Here is a 16,186-nt window from a genome sequence, read left to right as displayed (position 1 = left end):
CAATGTCTGTTAGCTGTTGAATTCATTGGAACCTCAAGGCTGCCCTCTCTCTGGACTTGGTCTCTGAGATGTTGTATATGTTTATCATTGAAGCCAGTGTGAGCCGGGGGTTTCTATTCTTTGGGTTGAAGACACTGTCACCTGGACCCCACCAGGGCCTCTCCCTCTGTCAGTTCTGGGACTTCTCCCTCCACCACCTGCTTCACAGGAAGCTCTTCAGCACCTATCTGCACCCCTCCCAGACACCAGACGCCTCCTCTCCAGGCAGCACCCCCTCTCTGGCCAACGGGACTGTGCAGGCCCCCAAGCAGAAGGGGGACTGAGCACCTCGACCTCCCCAGCTCACACTGGCCCACAGACTCAGGGCAGCAGCAGGGGCCCACCCTGGGGCTCAAGCCCAGCTCTGTCCTGCTTGATGTTTTTTGTTCTCGCTATTGGTTTTTTTAAGTTGGTTTTCATTTTTCATTTTATTTTGTAAGAAACTCTTTTATATATAAATATATATCTATATCTATTTTTAAAAAAAGAAGACGAAGACACTGGCACTCACACTGAGTAGGGAGTCAGGTCTGAAGCAGCGGGGCACCTCCATAGCCTGTGGCAGTACTGAAAAGGCGGCCAGAGGGTCACTGAGAGGCTCATCTGGATTTGACGGAGTATGGGCATCAGAGGGAAGCCAGAGGGACTGGCTTGTGCAGAACCTTGCCAGTTGTTTTCAAGATTCTGATTTCATGGCCATGTGAGTCACTGTCCTGTGAGTTTCCTCTTAATACTCCTTTCTTGTCAGACTCCCTCCCAGATGAAACCTCTGCCTAGATCAGAGGTATCTGGGGCACTTAGAGCTGCAGGTGTTTAAAACTGTGTAAGATAACTTTTCAAACATTGAATGTCCAGAGCTCCCATTGTGGCTCAATGGGTTAAGAACCCGACTCGTCTCCAAGAGGAAGCGGTTTGATCCCTGGCCTTGCTCAGGGGGTTAAGGATCTGGCATTGCCACAGCTGCGGGGTGGGTCACAGAGGCAGCTCAGATCTGGTGTTGCCGTGGCTGTGGTGAAGGCCGGCAGCTGCAGCTCTGATTCGACCCCTAGCCTGGGAACTTCCATATGGTGCAGTTGTGGCCATAAAAAGACAAAAAAAAAAAAAAAAGAATTTTCCTGCAGGTCATAAATCTGCATGTTTTGGCCTCTGTCTTCTTTGTACAGATGTAGACACAAGACCAGGAAGGCAGAGCTAGAGTGAGAACCTAGGGTGACAGATCTTCTTGGGAACTGCCTAAGGTAGATGCAAGAATTCTTCTCTCCATGAAAGGCAGTGCGACCTTGACAGAGACATAATCACTCTGTGACTCAGTTTCCTCATCTCCAAAACGGAGACTCCCTTTCTCACAGACTGTATTTAGGCTTGGAGATAATACATGTGAAGTGTCTGGCACATAGTAGATGCTGTCTACAGGGCCACTGTTTTCATTCTTAAGCAAGCCTGAAAGATATGGCGGATGGGGACACAAAGGGAGACCCTTTTAGAACCAGGGGAAGAGAAGGAAAAAAGAAAGACCTCAGGAGGGCTCGTGTCCTCTGGCTGAATGGGCTTCATTAGACTTTCATCACAGCAGAGCTTGAAGACAGGGCACCAGGAGGCTGATGAGGACCCAGCAGGAGAGAAGCTGGCCTCCCTCTCTGCAGCCCTGCCCCTCCTCTCATCACCATGGAGACAGCGCTGGCTGCCCCTTGGTGTTCCAGCCCACACAGGGCCTGAGGCTGCTGCAAAGGGAGGGACCGGGGCCCCCAAGCAGACAGAGACCCGTCTGGAAAGGTGGGGTGGGGGTGGGGAGTGTGTGCTGACACCCACACCCACACACCAACCCCCAAGGCGCTGAAGGACTCAGGCTGCTGTGGGATGCTTCTGGCTCTCTGTGTTCGAATCCCAGCTCTGCTAGCAGCTAGCTGTTCGTCCCCCTCTCAGAGCCTGGGGGTTCCACATCTATCAAAGGAAAGGGTGAAAAGGAATAAAAACTAAGCTTGGTGAAGAAAACTGTGGGATGGGGAAGGAATGAAATACGGTGCAGTGTGGGTCGAAGGAGAGAGAGCCCTACAGACTGTTTATGGAAAAAGGGGGGGAATTCCCTTCATGGCGCAGTGGAAATGATCCCGACTAAGAACCATGAGGTTGCAGGTTCAATCCCTGGCCTCACTCACTGGGTTAAGGATCTGGTGTTGCTGTGAGCTGTGGTGTAGGCTGCAGATATGGGATGGATCCTGCGTTGCTGTGGCTGTGGTGTAGGTCGGCAGCTAGAGCTCTGATTAGACCCCAAGCCTGAGAACCTCCATATGCCGCAGGTGCAGCCCTGAAAAGACAAAAAAATAAAATAAAATAAAAAGAAAGAAAGAAAAAAGGGGAACTTTACACAGCTGACTGGTGTGAGCTCATATTTCTTTGTTAAAAAAAAGTAAGCTCTACCTATCCTTACCAAAAAGTGGAGGAGAGAGAGGGAGAAATACCTTAAAATACTCTTGTGCTTGTCATCTCTGGACTTGGGGATTGCATGTAATTTTTACGCTCACATTTTGGCCAGTGAACATGGATTACTTTTAAAGGCAGAGTGACATTAGTAACTACCGTTTGTGGGCTTATTATGCAGGAGTGTTGCACTAAGTGCTTCACATGGTTTAAATTCCTTCCCATCTTGACAACTATTCAGGGAAGGAGAATAATCTGGTTACCCCCACTTTACAGAAAGGAAATTGAGGTTCAGAGAGATTAAGGGGTTTGACCAGGGTCAAACCACCCCAGACTGGCCAACCTGAGCTTTTAAAACCACAGTTAAGATACTAGACTCCAAAACTCAAGAATTCAATCTTACCAATTATCCCCTTTCAGGACGAGAAAATGTGAAAAGCTCTGTTTTCTTAAATGCTTTACTATGGAAAATATCAAGGAAATCAAAAGCAGGAAGAAAAATAGAACTTTGAGTTATAAAAATGAATAAGTTCTGGGGATGTCGTGTACGGCATGGTGACTATGATTAAGAATAGGAGTTCCCGTTGAGGCACAGCAAAAACAAATCAAAGCAAAAAAAAAAAGAATACTGTATTGTATAGTTGGAATTTGCTAAAAGTAAATCTGTTTTGTTTTGTTTTGTTTTGTTTTGTCTTCTTAGGGCCGCACCCGAGGCATATGGAGGTTCCCAGGCTAGGGGTCAAATCAGAGCTGCAGCAGCCGGCTTACACCAGAGCAACACGTGATCTGAGCCACCTCTGTGACCTACACCACAGTTCATGGCAACGCCAGATCCTTGACCCACTGAGTGAGGCCAAGGATCGAACCTACGTCTTCATGGATGCTAGTCAGATTTGTTTCTGCTGTGCCACGACGAGAACTCCTTAATAGTAAATCTTAAACATTCTTACTATACACACAACACGGTAACTACACGAGGTGATGGATATGTTAATTAGCTTGGTTGTGGCAATCATTTCACAATCTCTACGTATTTCGAATTACCATGTTGTACATTTTATTTTATTTATTTTATTTTTATTTTTTGTCTTTTTGCCTTTTCTTGAGCCGCCCCGTAGCATATGGAGGTTCCCAGGCTAGTGGTCTCATCGGAGCTGTAGCTGCCGGCCTACACCACAGCCACAGCAACGTGGGATCCGAGCCGCGTCTGCAACCTACACCACAACTCACGGCAATGCTGGATCCTTAACCCACTGAGCAAGGTCAGGGATCGAACCCACAACCTCATGGTTCCTAGTCAGACTCGTTAACCACTGAGCCACAATGGGAACTCCCATTGTACATTTTAAATGCACACTGACTCTTGAACAAGATGGGGTGAGGGGTGAGGGGCACTGACCAACCCCCCACTTTAGCAGTTGAAAATCTGCCTGTAACTTTTAGCCGGCCCTCCGTATATATGCAGTTCCCTGGTATCTGAGGTTTTCACATCCATGGATTCAGCCAAGCATAGATATATACAATCTTATTTGTCAAGTATACAATTTTATTTGTCAATTATACCTCAACAGAGAATTAAAAAAGAAAAGAAAAATATAATGAATCCTGAGGTACCTACCACCCAGCTTCCAGGAAGTCCTTAGACGGGGGGATTTGGGTGGGGGTTCAGGGAGGGGGGGAAGGTGTGCTTAGGAAGCAGAACGATGCCCAGAGCCAGAATCCTCGGTCTATACATGCCACACACACACCCATACACACACGCTATACATATACACACATGCACACCCCAGTACACACATATATACATACCACCCCCCCACACACACACACACCCTAGTGAAACTGACAACATCAATGGCCTGAACTAGCCCAGAACCCAGACTGGGACTTAAACCTACAGTTTTAAATTAGAATCACTCACGCAGTATCTGGACTTACTGAGGTTCAGGTTCCATGCCACCACGCAGAAGGAATTCAGCGGGAGCCAAAGTGATAGGCAAGAAACAGATTTATTAAGATAGGATGCTTGTGAGAGATGCAAGCAGGCAGGTAAGGAGGCTCTGCCCCCCGGGATTAGCTGGGCTACAGTTTTATCATCCAAGGCGAGTGGGGGTGGGAAAAGACTGCTTCTTCCTCTTTCTTGGAGTAGCGGCTCCTCCTAGGTATCCGGTATTCAAATCACTGGAAGGGGTGGGGGGGGGGTCCTTAAACTCCCACCCTTGGGCTGAACCTGAACCTCATCCCATGCCCCACCCAACGACCTGAGGCAAATCCCGCTCCTCTACTAGTCAAGCAAGCCTGCCTTGTTCTGATGGCTTTCTTGAGAAATTATTAACTAGAGCGACCTCCCAAAGTTCCCTGGGTTTCCCTCTCTGTCTGGTCCCTTATTGGGACTTCTACAGCTACCTGTGTATCTATCCCCCTCCGTCCCTATCACTGGCACACAGACAGACATACCACACCCCCACCCTCCACCCATACCGCACACACAGGGCTCCCAGTCTCCACGTCCGGCTGCCTCTGGAGCTGTGGCCCTGACCTTGGTGGGGCACCTCAGGCAGGCAGGCAGGCAGCTGGCCGCCCCCTCTCCCGCCCCCGCTCACTCGTGTTCCTTCCTCCTCTCTGCACTCTACTGACTTATGTTTCCCCAGTTGCCTCCTCTACAGGTCCCTGGTTCCCCTCCAAGGCCTCAAGGCTTTGGCAGCTCTGCAGGACGAAGACATGGCCAGGGGCGCTGACAACACGCTCAGGTGGGCGACTCTGGTGGTGCTGGCCGCCCTGGGCACAGCTGTGACAGAGGCTGCCAACCCCGGCATTGTGGCCAGGATCACACAGAAGGGCCTGGACTACGGTAATTGGATGCCTTTTTCTTCCCTCCTCTCCCACCCCCAAGGAGCACTGATTAAGCACCTGCTGTGTGCAGCCCTTTAAATCCCATGTACAGCCTGCATACAGCTGCTCCAAGGAGGCCCTCTTACCCCCATCTTACTGAAGAGGAAGCTGAGGTTAAGGCGAGTTGCCCAAGGTCACAGGGCTGGATTGGAGCGCTGGTCTGGAGGACACCAGTGCTCCAGCCTTTTATAGTCCCCTCTCTCTACCCAACATCCAATTTGGGCTTCTAGGCCCTTCGCTTCCTTCCAGGCTGGTTCTCACCCAGCCATTGTCTCAGGTCTCTGGCTCGGTCTTCAGCATGGGCAAAGCTCAGGCTTGGTGAAGGGGGGGGTAAGAGGGGGCCCTCCTTAGTGGCCTCGCCCAGGGCAGGGGCACGGCAGCCATACTGCACACTACCATCTGCAGGATGAGGAGCGGACCCCCCCCCCCAGGCCACTCATCCAGGCCCAGACAGAGGACAGTGGCATGAAGCAGACCCCAACCTGCTCAGATCCACACCAGGCACCGTGCTGAAAGGACATGCTGTTACCAGTGACCTTTACAGATGAGCAAATTTGGAGGAGGGACTCGGAAGTGGGCGTCCTGGAGCTGAGCTCCGGGTTTGGCTCAAGTACCAGCCTGGGGCTGCTCAATGCTGCCTCTCGGTGGCAGAGAGATGAACTGCAGGACAATTGGGCACAGCCGGACCAGAGAAATCAGACCAAGGAGAAGGCAGAACCTCTCTCTGGAGGGCAGACCGCTTAGGGAGTCAGGACAGGATCAGGGGGACCTGATGTTCCATCCCTGAATTCTTACCCCAGTCCAGGACACCTCCAAATCCCAGGGGTGCAGATGGAAGACTCACTTGAGAGAGGAGAAAGGACTGTGTCCCTGCTCTGTACCCAGAGCTGGGGGCAGGTGTGTGTTGGGGGTAGGGGCAGGCTGAAGGCTTCTTAGGAGCAGAGGCTTGGGCTGGGCCCTCAGCCGGAAAGTCTTCACCTGCTGTCACAGCAGTCTCACGCCCCTGCCCCTGTGGCAACCAGTGAGTTTCCTGAAAGCAGCAAAGCTGCTCACACCCCTGTCGTTACTTACACTACTCATGGTTCCCTACTGCCCTCAGAAGATGTCCTGGCCTTGGCATTAGAGGCCCTTCAGGACCTGGCTCCTGCAGACCCTCAAATCACGGCCATTGCACATTTTCTTTTCCTCGCGGGCAGAGACGATATGCACCTTACTTCCTTCTGAACCCCCAGAGGGCCTATCCCAGGGCACGTCTCTGGGACCAGAAGGCCTGGATTCACATCCTTCCTCCACCACCTGTCAGCTGGATGCTCACACTTGTGAATCTCAGCTTCCTCCTCCAGGGACTGGGAGCTGTAACAGGACTACCCAGGGTTGTTCAGATTCTGTAACTTAATACATGTGTGGAGGCCAGAACTGTGCCTGGCACAGAGTAAGAGCATGATGACATTTTTATTGTTGTTATTATTATCACTTCCTAATTGGCACTTGGAAAACACAACTCCTATTACTATTTACTCCTTACGTAGCATGTTTGCCTTTTAACTGGTTCTTTGATGCTGTTAACCACATAAGAAGTGATGGCAGAATTCCCAATCTTGGGAACTTCATTCATTTATTCACCCAGCAGATATTAAGTTCCAGTCACTGTGGCAAGTGTAGAAGATGTTTGTGACATCTGCCACTGACCTTGGGGGGCCTACATCTAGTAGGGGAGAGAGATGTTAATCCAAAAAAATCACATGGATAAATGCATAATCAGAGACAGTAATGGGGGCTCCAAAGGGGATGCTCACAGCATCGCAAGAATGATGACAAGGGGGATTGCTCTCATCTGCTGATCAGAGAGAGTTCCTGTAGGAAGTGATGACCGAACTGACTAGAAACTGACCAGGTAAAGATGGGAGGGAAGGGTTTCCCAGGCAACAAGAATGGTACATTCAAAGGTCCTGTGGAGAGAAGGTCCAAAAGCCAGAGATGGAGTCTCTGTGAGGGCTGAGCACAGAGCGGGGCACAAACTAGGTGTTCAGTAAACACTCATAGGTTGCATGACTGGGATTGGGGTGTAATATTTTAAACAAGGGATCTGTTGGCAAACCACAGCCCATAGGCCAAATCTGGGCCAACCCAGGTTTTTGCATGGCTTTTACATTTTATATTTTGTTTAGGTTTTTATTTTTTCTATTATAGGTTTTATTTTTTCTATTATGTACACTGTTCCATCAATTTCTGCTGTACAGCAAAGTGACCCAGTCATACATACATACATATAAACATATATATAATATATACATTCTTTTTCTCACATTATTCTCCATCACGTTCTATCACAAGTGACTAGATATAGTTCCCTGTGCTATACAGCAGGATCGCATTGCTTATCCACCTCAAGTGCAATAGTCTTCATCTACTAGCCCCAACCTCTAGTCCATCCCACTCCCTCCCCTCGCAACCACAAGTCAGTTCTCCAAGTCCGTGAGATTGTTTCTTTTCTGTAGAAAGCTTCATTTGTGCCATATTATTAGATTCCAGATATGAGTGATATCATTTGGTATTTGTCTTTCTCTTTCTGACTTACTTCACTTAGTGTGAGAGTCTCTAGTTCCATCCATGTTGCTGCAAATGGCATTATTTTGTTCTTTTTATGGCTCAGTAGTATTCCATTGTGTATATGTACCACACCTTCTTAACTCATTCATCTGTCGATGGACATTTAAGTTATTTTCATGTCTTGGCTATTGTCAATAGTGCTGCAATGAACATAGAGGTGCATGTATCTTTTTGAATGTTTTGTCTGGATATACGCCCAGGAGTGGGATTGCTGAATCATATGGTAGTTCTATGTTTAGTTTTCTGAGGTATCTCCATACTGTCTCCATAGCGGTTTTACCAATTTACATTCCCACCAATGGCGTAGGAGGGTTCCCTTTTCTCCACACTTGTTAATGATGGCCATTCTGACCAGTGTGAAGTGATACCTCATTGTAGTTTTGATTTGCATTTCTCTAATAATTAGCGATGTTGAGCATTTTTTCCATGTGCCTGTTGGCCATCTGTATACCTACTTTGGGGAAATGTCTATTCAGGTCTTCTGCCCATTTTTCAATTGGATTGTTTAGTTTTTTTGTTGTTGAGTTGTATAAGTTGTTTGCGTATTTTAGAGATTAAGCCCTTGTCAGTTGCATCATTTGAAACCATTTTCTCCCAGAGTTCCCTTTGTGGCACAGCAGAAACGAATCTGACTAGGAACCATGAGGTTTTGGGTTCGACCTCTGGCCTCGCTCAGTGGATTAAGGATCCGGCGTTGCTGTGAGCTGTGGTGTAGGGTGGCAGCTGTAACTCTGATTAGACCCCTAACATCCACATGCTGCTGGTGCAGCCCTAAAAATTAAAAAAAAATTAAAAAAAGAAAGAAAGAAACTATTTTCTCCCATTCAGTATGTTGTCTTTTTTTTTTTTTTTTATGGATTCCTTTGCTGTGCAAAAGCTCTTAAGTTTGATTAGGTCCCATTGCTTTTTTTTTTTTTTCTGTCTTTTGCATTTTTAAACAGTTGGGAGAAAAAAATCAAAGGAGGAATCCTATCTTACAACATGTGAAAATGGTATGAAATTCACATGTCAGCATCAATAAGATTTCATGGGAACACTGCCATACCGATTCATTGAGGTAGCATCTATGGGTGCTTTTGTGCAGTAAGCCCAGGGCTGAGCGGTTGTGACAGAGATGGCAAGACCCACAAAGCAGAAAATATTTCCTGTCTGGCCCATGACAGAAAAACCTTAGCCAAGTCCCGCTTTAGACATTTCCAATCCCACTCTTCCTGTTACGTCCAGGCAGTGCCTCTGACCATGACCCCACCCGCTGCTCTCTCCCCTCAGCCTGCCAGCAGGGAGTGACTACTCTGCGGAAGGAGCTGGAGAAGATCACGATTCCCGCTTTCTCCGGAAGCTTTAAGATCAAGTATTTTGGGAAAGGACGTTATAACTTCTACAGGTAAGGCCTGTCCAGCTCTGTCCTCAGTGTTCAGGGCTATAGTATGTTGAGGCCATCAAGACCTAGACTCTCAGAGCTGCAAACTCCTAAACTCAAAGAGGTTAGGATCCCAGAGCTAACGTTTACACCATCCCCAGCGGATATGATCCCCCCAAGCTGAGGGCAGAGAAAGCCACACAAACTATCTTTCAGGTGCTCACCATGACTCCTGGGGGATGTCATGAACCCCCAAACTCTGTGCCAAGCCCATATGTTAATTAGAATCTGAGAGGAGTGGTGACGTTTCAAGGACAGAAAACCTGATCCAAAATGGCCTGAACCAGGATGTATTGGCTCACATGATTGAGACATCCCTGGAATGGGCGGACTTCAGGTTCAGCTTGAGACAGGCTTAAATGTCCCTAGGGCCTGTTTCTCTCTTGCCACTTCTCAACACCACTTTCCTTGGGGAGGGTCTAATGGTTGGGTAGGGCGTCCCTGCAACAGGTGAGACGCCTACCAGCACCTCTGCAGCACCCCCAACCCTTCTCTTTAAAGCCCAAGCAGAAACCCCAATAGTCACTCTGATTGGTCCGTAATAGGTTACATACACCCTCTGGGACCAATCACCTGTGGCCAGGGGAAAAGAATACACAAATGAGCTTGCGCTGAAGTCACAAGCTCCACCCCTTCAAGATGGCGGTGAAGTCAACTTTCTTTGGAGCAACGTGAAAGAGCTGTGGGCAAAGGTTCCCAGAAAGGAAAATGTCAGAGGGGTGTGAGTGCTGGTGAGGAAATAACTTTTAAAGAAATAACTTTTAAAGAATAAATAACTTTTAAAGAATTTTATGCATTCACTCCCTCAACAAGTACTTTTGAGCACCTACTATGTGTCTGATCAGCAGGCTTTGCTACAATAATGAAAAAAGGCAGACACATTCCCCCTTTACAGAACTTGTAGTCAGTGGGATGACATTGACGGATCACCATACACCCGCAAGATAAAGATTATTTTGCCCAGTGAAGAGCAGGATTCAAATGCAAATTTATCAGACCTCACAGCCTCCTCACAGAGTTCCCAAGGCTGCGGTGATAGCCTCTGGGTTCTCTTGGAAGGGGTGGGGTAAAGAGCCAGAGTGGAGGAGAAGGACCATTGACTGAGTCCTCGTGTGCATTCCCAAGAAGCTAACTGATCGGTTCTTCTCTGCAGCATGGTTGTTCGTGGATTCAAGCTTCCCACTCCCCAGATAAGACTGTCACCTGACCGGGGCCTTGATCTCTCCATCAAAGATGCCAGTGTCACGATCAGTGGAAAGTGGAAGGCCCAAAAGAATTTCATGTATGTTTCCAAGCCTGACGTTTGTTGAGTGTGTTTGAACTTTGGTGATATTTGGAAGGGGTGAGAGCCAGCGTCTTGGAATGCAAACTTTTTGCCAGGCCCATTACCATTTGTCCCCTCAGGGCTTCTGGGGGACTTTTTCACAGAAGAAGTTTCAACATACCTCTTGGTTAATAGCTGAGCACATGTCCACTTCTGAATGTAGGACTCTGGCAAAGCTGAGTTGGTTTATGAGGCTTAGGATGGAAGGCTAAGTGGGACCTTTAATTTACCCCTCTATCAGTTAGCTGTTGCTGTGTAAGTCAATGGCCTAAAACATTGGCTCGGGTTCCCTGATCTAGGTTGGCCTCAGCTGAGGTGGGCTACCCAGAGCATACTCCTGGTTATGGCAGAGATGTCAAAAGGTGACTGGAACCATGTAGATCCCCTTAAAGCCTAGGCTTCAAACTGGCCTGTGGTCACTTCTACTCATATGCCATTGGCCAAAGCAAGTCATGTGGCCAAACCCAAAGTCAAGAGCATGGAAATGCACACAGATCCTCCCAAGACAGGCAATGGCGAGGGTATGGATGCAGGGAGGGGGAATATGGGGCAAATCATCCCAACTACAACCCTGAATCTAAATATTGGGCTCTCACTGCAGTGACCCACTGCATCAGTGAGAGTGGCTCAAACTGACCTGTCACTTTAGCAATTTCTCCTTTGAGAAAACTGGCACTTGGGTGAGGAGAGGGGCGTGGGTCTGCCCTCCATTACGAGGACTGCTGGGTCTGTCCGTTCCCCACAAGAACCGCTTCATTCTTCAAGAGGCTCTTTTGCCTCAATCATTTCACTGACTGATCACACACACACACAAAAAAAAATCCCACTCTTCCTCACATTATAGAAGACTTGACAAACTACATTCACATCTGCTATCTTGTCCAAAACTCATTTTATCCCTGAAGGAGGAGTTATTAACCCCATTTAATGAACAAGAATATTAATTAGTTAAAGTCACTGCCCTCCCCTCCCGAAAAACTCAGCTTTCTAGCAGCAAAGCTGGTCCAGGGTCTGGGTGAGGAAAGTGAGGTTCAGAAAGGTTAAGAAACACTCCCAAAGCCACACAGCACAGGCAGCGGCTGAGATAGTGGCTAAAAGCAGGATTCTACCAGGCAGACCAGGATTCACACTTGGGGTTGGAATCCTGGCTCTTTCACCCGGCTGCTGTGTGACCTTGGGCAAGCTGCCTTCCCTCTCTGAACTCCATCTCCTCAGCCAGAGTAGGGATAATAGCCAAACCTACATTCTAGCATTGCTGTGAAGTTTGAATGGCAGCAGAGAAGAAAATGCTTTTGCTCCAAGACTTTTTTTGGGAGGTGGGGGTGGCTCATCTGCAGCACGTGGAGGTTCCCAGGCTAGGGGTCACATCAGAGCTGCAGCCGCCGGCCTACACCACAACCACAGCAATGATGGATCCGAGCCACGTCTGCAACCTACACCACAGCTCACAGCAACGCCGGATCCTTAACCCACTGAACAGGTGCAATACTCACTAGGTATGAAAACACCAGGGATCAAACTGGTGTCCTCAGGGATGCAAGTCAGGTTGGTTACCGCAGAGCTGCGATGGGAACTCTGCTCCAGGTCTTTTCTTTCTGTTTCCCTTCAGCAAAGCCAGCGGCAACTTTGACCTGAGTGTGGAGGGCATCTCCGTTTTGGCTGGTCTGCGGCTGGGTTATGACCCCACCTCGGGCCACTCCACCGTCTCCTGCTCCAGCTGCAGCAGCCACATCAACAGGGTCCACGTACGCACGTCCGGCAGCAGCCTGAAGTATGGTCTCCTGGGGCTGTGGTTGGGAGGAGGGCTAGGGTTGTCTTAATCACTCTATTTTTCCCTCTTCTTACGGCCGCACCTGCAGGATATGGAAGTTCGTAGGCTAGGGGTTGAATTGGAGCTACAGCTACCCCCCTTATACCACAGCCACAGCAACACCAGATCCGAGCCTCATTTGCAACCTATGCCATAGCTTGTGGCAATGCCAGATCCTGAATCCACTGAGCGAGGCCAGGGGTGGTACCCACATCCTCATGGATACTGGTCAGGTTCTTAACCCACTGAGCCACAATGGGAATGCCACGTCCTAATCATTCTTGTATTCAGAACACCCATCCTAAAAGCTGCCTCCATGCTAGGGCTTGTCCAGAGACCTCCGATGTAGGGAGGTCCGCAGATGGAACAGGCACGACCCCTGCCTTGAGTCACTTGATCATTCAGTATCCATTCAGCAAACTTTCCTGAACACTTACTAAGCTCCAGGCTCTAGGCTAAACACTTTAAGCGCTCTAAGCTCTACAGTCCTCACCAAAAGCCTGGAGACATGCATCTCTCCACCCACCCAATAAAGATCGATGAAGGTGCCGTCCTGCACCAGACTTGTGCAGTGAGCTCAGAAAATAGCAGTGGTCACTAAAAATGTGTCCCTAGCTGATAGTGATTGGAGGCTTACTGTGTGCCTAGCACTGTGTCAAGCATGTGCTTTATCTCATTCAATCCGCATAATAACCTCGTGAGCTTAGTCTATGAGTACATACCCCATTTTCAGAGAAGATCAAGGCACAGAAAGAATAAGAAAGAATCTGAGTTTTCATACCTAGTGAGTATTGCAAAGGGACTCAGCCCAGGACTCCCTGGCCCCGGATTCTTAGCCACAGTCCCTGTTCTCTTGAAGCATCCAGCCTGGGGGGAAGACAGAAGTTAATCAGATCATTGCATTAATGAATGGCTCACAAAGTATTACAAAAGGATATAAGAACTAAGAAAAAGAGGTACAAAGTGTGGTGAACACATAGAACAGGAAGGTCTGACCTAGTCTGGGGGCTGACCAGTTCTTTGAATGACATTTGAACGGAGATGAAAAGAGTAAGTAGGAGTTAATTACATTGGAGGCAGTGGGTGTTCCAAGCAGAGCCAACCGCATGTGCAAAGGCCCTGTGGTGGGAGGAAGCACAGGACACAAGAGGAGATGGCAGAGCAGCGTCATTTGTGTTCAGAGAGGGAGGGAGTACTGAGGCATGAGGCTGAGACAGGGCAGGGCAGGAGGCCCAAGGACAGGGTCCAGGTGATCACCTGTTGAAGAAGTAACAGGTCCCTGCACACGGTGGGGGAAGCGTCTAACAGGAGTGTGCCCAGTTGGAGCCCAGGGATGAGGGTGCTTTAGGCCTGTTTGGAAGAGGGAGGAAGGCTTCCCAGAGGAGGCAACTTCTGAATGGGGCCCGGGGACACCTGGGAAGCCTCATGCATGCCCCCCCTCCCGTGTCAATCTCCAGGTGGCTGATCCAGCTCTTCCACAGAAGAATTGAATCTGCCCTCCGAAAAGCCATGGAGAGCAAGGTAGGCAGAGGTCCTCCAGAAGCTCAGCCCGGGTCAGGGCAGATGGGCCCCCCCCCCATGCCCACACCCCTCATGCATGGCTGAATACCTGTGCTCCCACCCAGGCTGCTGCAGCAGTCCTCCGAGGCCTCAGAAAGTCATGTCTGCTTTCTTGGAGATCCAGCGAAAACTGAGGAAGGGTCACAGCCCCCACAGCAATGCCCCCCCCCACCCCGGCCTGCCTGCTTGGACCCCCTCTGCTCTTCCCCCAGCACTCCCCCTGAAAAACCACCATCATCCTCTCCTGCTGGCCTCTGTCCTCACAGCCCTCAGGGCCCCTTCCCCATCCCACCCCGCACCCCCTCGGTAGTGCTCCCCAGACAGAAAACACGCAGCTGGGGAGCGTGCTAGACTAGAGTGTGTCAAACTGAGGTTGGAACTGGTACAAAAGACAGACACGGGCCGGGGCCCCGCACCCCTGCCTTCCCCCAACCCCTTGCCCCCCCACGAACCAACTTCTTCTGCTCAGAAAAAGGGCCATTTGGGGGCTGGCTTTCCACGAATCCACCATCAGCTTCCAGGAAACCCCTGTGCCCATCTCCCAAGCCAAGTGAGCTTGGGTTTTCTCTACAGGGCAATAGGGAGCCATTGAAGGTTTTAGGCCAGGGAGTGACCTGGCCAGATTTGTGCTTTTTATTTTTATTTTATTTTATTTTTTTGCTTTTTAGGGCTGCACCTGTGGCAGATGGATGTTCTCAGATTAGGGGCTGAATTGGAGCTACACCTGCTGGCCTACACCACAGCCACAACAATGCTGGATCCTTTAACCCACTGAGCAAGTCCAGGAATCGAACCTGTGTCCTCATGGATACTAGTCAGGCTCTTAATCCACAGAGTCACAATGGGAACTCCATAGAGTACATTATAAAATGAATTTTAGAGTCAGAGTCTCTGGGTTTTAATTCTGGCTCCAAGGCTTAGCGGTGTGATCTTGAGCATATGACTTGACTTTTCCAAACCTCAGTTTCATCATCTGTAAAATGGGCACACTGATACCTTCTTCACCAAGCTGCTATAAAGATTACTAAGGTAATGCAGGCTCTGCACCAGCCTAGCTTGTCCATAACTCAAGGGTCTTTGCAATTAAGTAATAGTATAAGGGGAGTGTTAGCATGTATTCAACATAGGGAACTATTGAAACAGATTATTTCTCTGTAACACTCTAAGAATGACCCCTGGATGGCAGCCAAGCTAAATGGCAATAATGCAGCTGCTGGTGGTGCGGGTGATGATGGTGAAGTGATGGTGAGGAAGAGGAAGAGGAGGGTGGCCTGCGTATGCCGAGTGCGTGCAGAGGGCTTGCACTATGCTGAGACCTCTTTACAAGGATTCTAGCAGTCAATCCACACAAAATCCTTCCGGGAGGGAGGAAGGGACAAGTGCCATCATGATTATCTCCATTTTACAGAGGAGGAGACTGAGACCCTGATAGAGGAAGGGATAGCACTGAGCTTCAAATTCAGGCCGCCCTACTTCAGAGCTGAAGCTCTTAATCAGTCCAGGATGTTGTTTTAGAAGAGAGTATGGGTCCGAGTGAATGGGTGGATGGGTGAGACGTCAGGGTGTCCATGATGCTAGGAACGCCTAGGAAATGGGGAAGAGTGAGTTAGGGGGTCCACTCCCAAGGAATACAGAGAGGAAGGCGAGCACCTGAGAGAAGGAAGAAGCTGTAGAAGGTGTGGATGAGGGTGGGGGAGGAGCCAGGCGCCGGGCTGTGGTGTAATTTGCTGTGGTTTTGGCGCCCCCTGGTGGCCTCACCCGTAAGTGGCGCTGGAGGGCAGGCAGCGCAGGTGTACCCCTGGCCCCCCAGCCAGATGTGCTGTCCCTCCCTTCTTTGGGCCTCTGGGAGCAGAGGCACGGGTTTCTCTGAAAATGACATTTTTTTAGTCCCCTTGGGACATCTAGAGTTTTATGTGATAGAAACACACTCCAGGAAAGTTGAAATCTCTTCCTAAGAAATTTCTTCCTCATTGCCCATGGCCCCTCCATGGAGCTGGGCTTCGCACACGGCTTCTACGGATTCTCAGAGGGAGCATCTGGGGAGACCAAAGTGGAAGCTGCACAGCCTTTTATGGCCCCACCTGGGAAGTTACACGATGTCACTTCCACTGTC

At 49.3% G+C, this 16,186-nt stretch overlaps 1 protein-coding gene across 1 annotated transcript in view; it reads left to right on the top strand.

Moving 5' to 3' along the window:
* The first annotated feature begins 5,097 nt into the window (after positions 1-5,097).
* Positions 5,098-16,186, top strand: part of BPI (bactericidal permeability increasing protein) — a 29,213-nt gene continuing 18,124 nt past the window's right edge. The window contains exons 1-5 of the mRNA XM_047770321.1: positions 5,098-5,308; positions 9,229-9,343; positions 10,533-10,661; positions 12,313-12,474; positions 13,971-14,034. Of these exons, the coding sequence (XP_047626277.1) occupies positions 5,179-5,308; positions 9,229-9,343; positions 10,533-10,661; positions 12,313-12,474; positions 13,971-14,034 (600 nt within the window). The 5' untranslated portion in view covers positions 5,098-5,178. The remainder of the gene's footprint in view (positions 5,309-9,228; positions 9,344-10,532; positions 10,662-12,312; positions 12,475-13,970; positions 14,035-16,186) is intronic.

Source organism: Phacochoerus africanus, chromosome 3 (assembly GCF_016906955.1).
Source record: "Phacochoerus africanus isolate WHEZ1 chromosome 3, ROS_Pafr_v1, whole genome shotgun sequence".
In the NCBI taxonomy this organism is placed as follows: Eukaryota; Metazoa; Chordata; class Mammalia; order Artiodactyla; family Suidae; genus Phacochoerus; species Phacochoerus africanus.
The sequence above is the reverse complement of the archived record's forward strand: the minus strand, read 5'-3'. Positions and strand labels throughout refer to the sequence as shown.